The sequence below is a fragment of the Mandrillus leucophaeus genome, unplaced genomic scaffold, assembly GCF_000951045.1.
Source record: "Mandrillus leucophaeus isolate KB7577 unplaced genomic scaffold, Mleu.le_1.0 Scaffold300, whole genome shotgun sequence".
Taxonomy (NCBI): domain Eukaryota; kingdom Metazoa; phylum Chordata; class Mammalia; order Primates; family Cercopithecidae; genus Mandrillus; species Mandrillus leucophaeus.
Window position 1 is genome coordinate 2,511,325 of NW_012103144.1, and position 9,674 is coordinate 2,520,998.

The window sequence follows — 9,674 nt, forward strand, 5'->3', positions numbered from 1 at the left end:
TTCGCTCTTGTCACCCAGGCTGGAGTGCAACGGCGCAATCTTGGCTCACTGCAACCTCTGCCTCCTGGGTTCAAGCAATTCTCCTGCCTCAGCCTTCTGGGTAGCTGGGATTACAGACGCCCGCCACTATGCCCGCCTAATTTTTTGTATTTTTAGTAGAGACGGAGTTTCGCTATGTTGGCCACGGCGCCTGGCCAGAAACTTTTATTTTTATTTATTTATTTATTTTTATTTTTTTGAGACGGAGTCTCACTCTGTCACCTAGGCTGGAGTGCAGTGGCGCGATCTTGGCTCACTGTAACCTCCGCCTCCTGGATTCAAGCGATTCTCCTGCCTCAACCTCCGAAGTAGCTGGGGCTACAGGTGTGCACCACCGCACCCGGCTAATTTTTGTATTTTTAGTAGAGAGGGGTTTAACCATATTGGCCGGGCTGGTCTGGCACTCCTGATCTCGTGATCCACCTGCCCGGCCTCCCAAAGTGTTGGGATTACAGGTGTGAGCCACCATGCCCGGCCAACTTTTTCAATGTAAATTTAAAAAGGGGTTTTTAAAAATCAGTAAGAAATAAAATAATTTTTAAAAAGAAAATAAAAAATTAGTAAGAAATGAAAAATAATAATTTGAAAAAAGAAAAAATAAGAAATAGAAAATATTCAACTTTTACAAGATGGAATTAATCAAAGTTTGACTGCAATTGGAGTAAATACTTCATTTTATTTGACATTTTTTAAAAAGTACAGAAAATCTTTAAAATGCTGTATAAAGTTCCTGCCTGGTATGGTGACTCATGCCTGTAATTCCAGCACTTTGGAAGGCCAAGCAGGGTGGATCACTTGAGGTCAGGAGTACAAGACCAGCCTGGCCAGCATGGTGAAACCCCATCTCTACTAAAAATACAAAAATTAGCCAGATATGGTGGCCATGCTTGTAAACCCAGCTACTTGGGAGGCTGAGGCAGGAGAATTGCTTGAAGCGGGGAAGCGGAGGTGGCAATGAGCCGAGATCAGGCCTCTGCACTCCATCCTGGACGACAGGATGAAAAATGACAGAGAAATGACTCTGTCCCAGGGGGGAAAAAAACATTGTGTAAAGTTTTCTCTTTTTATTTTATTTTGTTTTATTCATTTTTGAGACGGAGTTTTGCTCTTGTTGCTCAGGCTGGAGTGCAATGGCACGATCTCAGCTCACCACACCCTCCGCCTCCTGGGTTCAAGAGATTCTCCTGACTCAGCCTCTCGCGCAGCTGAGACTACAGGCATGCCCCACCATGCCCAGCTAATTTTTGTATGGTTTTGTAGAGATGTGGTTTCACCATGTTGCCCAGGCTGGTCCCCAACAAGCTGTCTGCCCGCCTCAGCCTCCCAAAGTGCTGTTACTCACATGAGCCACTGCACCTGACCTGACATTTACGTTTTAAATCATTCATACTGCTTCAGCTGTTGTGATTCTAGAGCATCTCAATACAGGCTTTCAAGTATCTTTTTTGTTGTTGTTTTCGAGATGGAGTTTCACTTTTGTTGTCCAGGCTGGAGTGCAATGGTGCTATCTTGGCTCTCTGTAACCTCCACCTCCCAGGTTCAAGCGATTCTCCTGCCTCAGCCTCCTGAGTAGCTGGGATTACAGGCACCTGCCACCACACCTGGCTAATTTTTTTGTGTTTTTAGTAGAGACGGGGTTTCACCTTGTTAGCCAGGATGGTCTCGATCTCCTGACCTCGTGATCCACCTGCCTCGGCCTCCCAAGGTGCTGGGATTACAGGCGTGAGCCACCACGCCTGGCCCAGCTGTTTTTTTCACCTTTTTAGTAGGGATGGGGTTTCACCATGTTGGCCAGGCTGGTCTCGAACTCCTGACCTCAGGTGATCTGCCCCCTTTGGCCTCCCAAAGTGCTGGGATCACAGGCATGAGCCACCGTGCCTGGCCTTCAAGTATCTATTTCTAAAGCCCTTGATATAAATGTGTATTAGAGGTCAGGCACAGTGGCTTATGCCCGTAATCCCAGCACTTTAGGAGCCCTAGATCAGCTGAGGTCAGGAATTCTAAGACCAGCCTGGCCTACGTGATGAAACTTTGTCTCTACTAAAAATACAAAAGCCGGGTGTGATGGCACATGTCTGTGAACCTAGTTACTCGGGAGGCTGAGGCAGGAGAATAGCTTGAACCCAGGAGACAGAGGTTGCAGTGAGTAAGATCCTGCCACTGCACTCCAGCCTGGGCGACAGAACGAGACTCTGTCTGAAAAAAAAAAGAAATGCATATTAGACAAGAACCTCTTGGGTTTAGAAAGCCTTGACTACTTTTTTTCCCTTTGTACTATTTGAACCATTTTTTGGGGATGTATAGTTCAATGATATTAAGTATGTTCACATTCCTGTGCAACCATCACTATCATTCGTCTTCAAAACTCTTCATCTTGCAAAACTGAAACTCTGTACCAATAAACAATAACTCCTCATTCTCTCCTCTCTCTAGCCCCTGGCAACCACCATTCTACTTTCTGACTGTGATTTTGACTGCTCTAAGTACTTTATGTCAGGGAAATAATGCAATGTTTGTCTTTTTGTTACCGGCTTATCGCTCTTAGCCAATGTTCATCCATGTTGCGAGAATTTCCTTCTGTTTTTGGGCTGAAAAATATTGCTTTGTGTGTATATGTCACATTTTGTTTATCCATTCACCTGTCAATGGACAAAAATGCCTTACTTTTTAAAAAGTTTTCCCTGAAACAAATATGTTTATATATCCTTCTCTTAAGTTCAAAGAGATTTTTACCACCCTGGAGCAATGAGCCGTAGTTTGAATTAGGATGCCAGAAAGGTATATTTTTCTCTTGTGAAATATAGAAGGAGAAATAGGAGGACCATTGCATAGTCAAACTTGTTCCCAAGCCAACTAGTTTCAGGGAAGAGTAAAATGGAAGCTGAAATGTGGAAATCCATATCCTTGAAACTGCAAGAGCTGTCCAGGTGTGGTGGCTCACGCCTGCAATCTCAACAGTTTGGCCGATCCAGGCAGGCAGATCACCTGAGCTCAGGAGTTCAAGACCAGCCTGGTCAACATGATGAAACCATCTCTATGAAAAACACAAAAATTAGCCAGGTATGGTGGTGCATGCCTGTAATCTCAGCTACTCGGGAGGCTGAGGCAGGAGAATCGCTCGAACCTGGGAGGCAGAGGTTGCAGTGAGCCGAGATAGTGCCACTGCACTCCAGCCTAGACGACAGAGTGAGACTCCATTGCCAAAAAAAAAAAAAAAAACAGAGAGAGAGAGGAAAAAAAAGAAAGTGCAAGTGCATCTGGATAGTCTTCCAGGATGTTCGGGGGTAACTACCACATTCTGAAGGCCTCTGCTCTATGGTTCTATTTGTTTTCTCCAGGGACTCCAGCTGCTTGTCATGAAATCCTGTAATTGACTCTACAGTTAGTTTAATGCTCTCTTCCGGGCCAGGTGCAGTGGCTCACTCCTATAATCCCAGCACTTTGGGAGGCTGAGGCGGGCAGATCTCGAGGTCGGAGTTTGAGACCAGGCTGGTCAAGATGGTGAAACCTGTCTCTACTAAAAATACAAAAATTAGATGGGTGTGGTGGCAGGCGGCTGTAATCCCAGCTACTCAGGAGGCTAAGGCAGGAGAATTGATTGAACCTGGGAGGTGGAGGTTGCGGTGAGCCAAGATGGCACCATTGCACTGTAACCTGGGCAACAGAGCAAGATTCTGTCTCAAAAATAAAATAAAATAAAACAAATACATAAAAATAAATGCTGTCTTCCATCAGTTTCTAAAGTCCCCTTAAGTCACTGGTGGTTTCTTTAACCAAAAGCACACAAGCAACAATCCACTGGGCCAGATCAAATATCTCTACTATTGGCCTACCAAAGGAAGAGAACTCACTCTTTATTCAAACTTGCTGCAGCAATCAGTGTCCAAATCACAGAGAAAATGACTGTTTAGTTGAGTCTTGATGTGGAACTTGGATTTTATCTAGTAGGAAACCCCAGAAAATTTGTTTGTGGGTATATATTTTATCTAGTTGACTTTACCACTTCTTCTTTTTTTTTTTTTTTTTCTTGAGACAGCATCTCACTCTGCCACCCAAGCTGGAATGCAGCAGTGCAATGTCAGCTCATTGCAGCAATTCATACCTCAGCCTCCCAAGTAGCTGGGATTACAGGTGCGCGCCACCACCCTGGCTAATTTTTGTATTTTTAGTAGATATGAGGTTTCACCATGCTGCCCAGGCTGGTCTCGAACTCCTGGCCTCAAGTGATATGCCCACCTTGGCTTCCCCAAATGCTGGGATTACGTCTTATTCTGTATACCTCATGTTTGTCTCTAGTCAGCCTTGGGTATGAGAACATCTCGTAGAGCCTACCTCAGTCACAACCCAGAAAGTGATCTCCCTGTGACTTTGTAGCCTTGACCTGTTTATAACCTGTCCACTGCCTTCTAGACAGAGAAACTAAAATTCCCACCTTGCCTGCATATAGCTGCCTGTGGGCCAGAGAATCATACCCCAGAAGTTGATCCTTTTGCAAGCCCCTCTGTGAAGCCCACCTGTGGCCCAGGAGGTCTATACAGAGCTGCTGCTTCCTCCGTGAACCCCCCACTTTGCACTGCCCATGCTCTCTAAAGGCTTTCTATACTTGAGATATGAACGCCTTCCCACTTTAATCTTTGGGTACTTTCCCTCATCCCTAAGGTATCATCTAGAGTTTCCTTATGTCTTAAGTGATTATTATTATTTTTTTGGATAGAAAAATATTCATGATTATTAAGAATAGATTACAAAACAATGCATATGCTATGATCTAATTTTTATTAAAAAATATGTAACTGAAGTTGCAGAAAGTGGAAAAAAAATTTTAAAGAAAAAAGTATCAAAAATAGGCTGGGAGCGGGGCTCACACCTGTAATCCCAGCACTTTGGGAGGATTGCTGGAGGCCAGGAGTTCAAGACCAACATGGGCAACATAGTGAGACACCCCCTCCGCCAACCCCATGTCTACAAACAAACAAAAAATAACAAAGAAAGCAAATTAGCCAGGCCTTGTGTCCACCCATATCTGTAGTCCCAGCTATTTGGGAGATGGAGGCAGGAGGATCGCTTGAGCCCAGGACACGGAGGTTGCAGTGAGCCATGATAGCGCCATGGCACTCCAGCCTGGGCAACAGAAGGAGATCCTATTACGAAAAAAATAATAATAAAGAAAAGAAATAATGTTTACTGTTTTTTGTTTTGTGGGTTTTTGTTTTGTTTTGGTTTGGTTTTTTGAGACAGGGTCTCGCTCAGTCACCCAGGCTTGAGTGCAGTGGCACCATCTGGGCTCACTGCAACTTCTGCCTCCTGGGTTCAAGTGATTCTCCTGCCTTGGCCTCCTGAGTAGCTGGGACTACAGAGACACACCACCATGCCAGGTTAATTTTTCTATTTTTAGTAGAGAGAGGGTTTCGCCATATTGGCCAGGCTGGTCTCAAACTCGTGGCCTCAAGTGATCCGCCACCTTGGCCTCCCAAAGTGTTGGGATTACAGGCGTGAGCCACCACTCCTGGCCTATGTGTTTGATACTTTTTATAATTAGAACAGTAAAACTGCCACACTGTAGGGAGACCCCCTGAAACTATTGCTATGGAATAAAAGATGAAATGCTCCTGATTATTATAAATACAAAGTTGCATGCAGGATTGTGTAAAGAAAATGCCAGGTTGGACTGCCAGAATGAGCCAACAGTGGGTGATGTACCTCCCCCTGCAGAGAGCCTATGAATGATGTGCAGTCAGGGAGGTTTCACATCACCAAGATTCCTATCCCAGAAAAACAGATGTTCATAGCTCTGGGAATGGAATGTGACCCTTGTGGAGAGCCTATAAACGGATGCATGAGGGGCATCTGTTCATATGGATAAGATAGGCTATAAACACCCTCATCTTGCCACAGCTCTTCTAGGCCTCTTTGGGGTTAAGGCATACTCCCTTCTGAGAATTTCTGGTCTAACAGGTTGTCTAGCTTCACGTCCTGTTTTTATGGATTGTTTGTAACCAGCTTTAGCTGCAACTGTTACTGCTGATTAATATCTTGCTAATCATAGGTTATGGAAAGACTTTCTGTTTTAAGGCTCTGTTAGAAATTACTGATGCACACACTATATTGTAAATTCTTATCTCTGTATACTGTACTTCTGCATACAGATGTTACATTAAAGAATTACTTCATCCCCATGTGACCCTCTCACCTCATAATCAAAGGACCCTAAATCCCTCACTAACCTACTCCCGCCCTCACTAAACTTAATAATAAATGCTGGTATATCCAGTTCATTGGCGGCATCATGGGATCAGAAGGTGGTGACCCCCCTGGACCCAGCTTTCACTATCTTGTGTGTGTCTATTATTTTTCAACCTGCTGATCCGACTGGGAACGAAGAGAGAGCCCCATTGCATTACAGGCTGCTGGCCAGATCCCGCAATACCACACTTGTTTTATTCTCCGATCAGTCAAATGTTTCCTTTCTGAGAAAGGCTGTGAATCGAGAAAGGCTGGACATTTAACCTCCAACTGACCAATTCTTCTAATTAGCCATCATTAATCTCTCTCTTTTTTTTTTTTTTTTTGAGATGGAGTCTCCCTTGCCAGGCTGGAGTGCAGTGGCACAATCTCGGCTCACTCCAACCTCTGCCTAGGGGTTCAAGCAATTCTCCTGCCTCAGCCTCCCGAGTAGCTGGGACTACAGGCGCATGCTGCCACACCTGGCTAATTCTTTTTTTTTTTTTTTTTTGTATTTTAGTAGAGATGGGGTTTCACTGTGTTGCCCAGGTTGGTCTCAAACTCCTGAGCTCGGGCAATGTGCCCCCCTCGGCCTCCCAAAGTGCTAGGATCACAGGTGTGAGCCACAGCACCTGGGCACCATCATGAATCTTTGGTCCACAAATGTATTTGAACTCCTTTCGAATCTATTCTTTTTCTTTTCTTTTCTTTTCTTTCTGAGAAGGAGTCTCACTCTGTCTCCCAGACTGCAGTGCAGTGGTGCAATCTTGGCTCACTGCAACCTCAGCCTCCCAGGTTCAAGCCATTCTCCTGCCTCAGCCTCTTGAGTAGCTGGGATTACAGGCACAGGCCACCAAACCCGGCTAATTTTTTTTTTCTTTAAGTAGAGATGGGGTTTCACCACGTTGGCCAGCATGGTCTCCATCTCCTGACCTCGTGATCCATCTGCTTCAGCCTCCCAGAGTGCCGGGAATACTGGCGTGAGCCACCGCGCCCAGCCCGAATCTATTCTTATTTTCAGCCCTTAGTTTTTATAGACAAACAGAAGGTGACATTGTATCAGATTGCCAGATCACAAAGATCTGATAAGGCAAAGTGATCAAATTCATTGATCGTAGGTGACCACCTGGCGATAAGGACCACAGGGTCTGAGAAAGGACAAAAGACGACCTTTAGTAGGAGCTCCCAACCCAGAACCACAGGAAATCAAAAAGCCCGCACGAACTAGGAAAGAAAACACACAACCGGGGATCCGTGCGATCACCTATCTCCCTCGCCAGGAAAGTAACTCCGAACCGCCAATCACCGGCGACGCTGGACGTAGACGTCTTACGCAGTGACATTAAAGCAAGATGGCCGCGCCCTGCAGATTTTCTCGTGTTGCGTAAGGTTTTTTGACCGTCACTCGTGTCAGCTTCAAAGTCAGATAGATTTTCTCCTAGCATGTTCTACTTACGAGGCTGTGGCCGTTGGGTCGCGGCTTCCTTCACCAAGCAGCAGTTTCCATTGGTACGGTTGAGCAGTGACAGCGCGGCGCCCCGGACTCCGCATTTCGACGTGATAGTCATTGGTGGAGGACATGCCGGGACTGAGGCAGCCACCGCCGCAGCTCGGTGCGGCTCTCGGACTCTGCTCCTCACTCACCGCGTGGACACAATCGGTGAGGAGCGCGGGTGCTGTGGATCCTGGCGTGGGACGCAGGCTGCTTCCTTCCCGCCTCCTCGGGTCTGAAGTGGGGGACCCTCCCTTAAAGCTAGTGAAAATTCTACCTTCTGTGGTTTCAGCCTCGGTCAGTGTCTCGCAAGGATCAGGCAGGCCAGGCCACAACTCTGGATTAGTCTATTCTGCGAACCATAGATTATGCTGCTGCTGACAGTAGTCCCTTGTGGGAGGTTGGGGTTCGGGGTCTGTGCCTTGGGAAAGTGAGAAACTTCAAGAATACTCGCTGGTAGCTTCTTGGTTCATTGCTGCGTTTACCTTCTACTATGTTACTCCAGATAAAGGGTGAATTAACATTATTAACAATCGTTTATGGCCAGGCGCAGTGGCTCACTTCTTTAATCCCGGCACTTTGGGAGGCTGAGACGGGTGGATCACCTGAAGTCATGAGTTCGAGACCAGCCTGGCCAGCATGATGAAACCCCATCTCTACTAAAAAAAAAATACAAAAAAATTAGCTGGGTGTGGTAGCGGGCTCCTCTAATGCCAGCTACTTGGGAGGCTGAGGCAGGAAATCACCTGAACCCGGGAGGTGGAGGTTGCCGTGAGCCAAGATCGCGCCACTGCACTCTAGCCTGGTCAACAACAGCAAAACTCTATTCCAAAAAAAAAACAAACAAAAAAAAAAAAAAACAAAAAAAAAAAACCCCACTTAAATGTATAATGAGAAAAGTATAATCTTTTAGGAAATCATATAGCCTCCTCTCCCCCACCCACAAAACCGCAGTTAATAGTATAAATTTCTTCACAGTTATGAGCTGAACCGTCATTTTAAAGAAGGATTTCAGGAATAAATACGTGATTTAGTCACAACTTTTACAAAACAATATTCTAATTACTGCTCGCTCCTAAGCAAAAGGCAGGAGGAAAGACAGAGACATATATAATTTACAAGTTGATGTTTTAGCTAGTATCTATCATGATGTTACAGAATGGTCATCCAACAATTACCCATTAGAGCAAAAAAAGTACTGTCCAGTACTAAGCACAAAATCCAGGGACAACAACCCAGAAGGAATATAGGATGCAAAAGGTAGCATGGTGCCGGGCGCGGTGGCTCATGCCTGTAATCCCAGCACTTTGGGAGGCCGAGGCGGGTGGATCACAGGAGATCTAGACCATCCTGGCTCTACTAAAAATACAAACATGGTGCCGGGCGCGGTGGCTCATGCCTGTAATCCCAGCACTTTGGGAGGCCGAGGCGGGCGGATCACAAGGTCAGGAGATCTAGACCATCCTGGCTCTACTAAAAATACAAAGAAGAAAAAAAAATTAGCCAGGCATAGTGGTGGGTGCCTGTAATCCCAGCTACTCGGGAGGCTGAGGCAGGAGAATGGCATGAACCCGCGAGGTGGAACTTGCAGTGAGCTGAGATGGAACTACTACACTGGAGCCTGGGCAACAATGTGAGACTGTCTCAAAAAAAAAAAAAAAAAGTAGCATGGTTCTTCAAAAGGGCGTCACAAAATCTTGACAGAAACATAAAGATCAGGCTGGGCAGGGTGCTGCGCACCTGCAATCCCAGCTACTGTTTAGGCAGAGGCAGGAAAAGTTCTTGAGTCCAGAAAGCGAAGCCTGTAATGTGCAACGATCATGCCTGAGTAGTCACTGCACTCCAGCCTGGGCAACATAGTCGTCTGTAAATGATTTTTTTAAAATAAAAACACAAGAACCGCTTAATAAACGATTTATTA

The 9,674-nt window shown here is 45.8% G+C and overlaps 1 protein-coding gene across 3 annotated transcripts in view; it reads left to right on the forward strand.

Annotated features, from left to right (window-relative positions):
- Positions 1 to 7,581: 7,581 nt before the first annotated feature.
- Positions 7,582 to 9,674, forward strand: part of MTO1 (mitochondrial tRNA translation optimization 1) — a 45,734-nt gene continuing 43,641 nt past the window's right edge. For all 3 annotated transcript variants that reach the window (XM_011987114.1, XM_011987113.1, XM_011987115.1), the window contains exon 1: positions 7,582 to 7,921. In XM_011987114.1, coding sequence (XP_011842504.1) covers positions 7,705 to 7,921 — 217 coding nt within the window. In that variant the 5' untranslated portion in view covers positions 7,582 to 7,704. The remainder of the gene's footprint in view (positions 7,922 to 9,674) is intronic.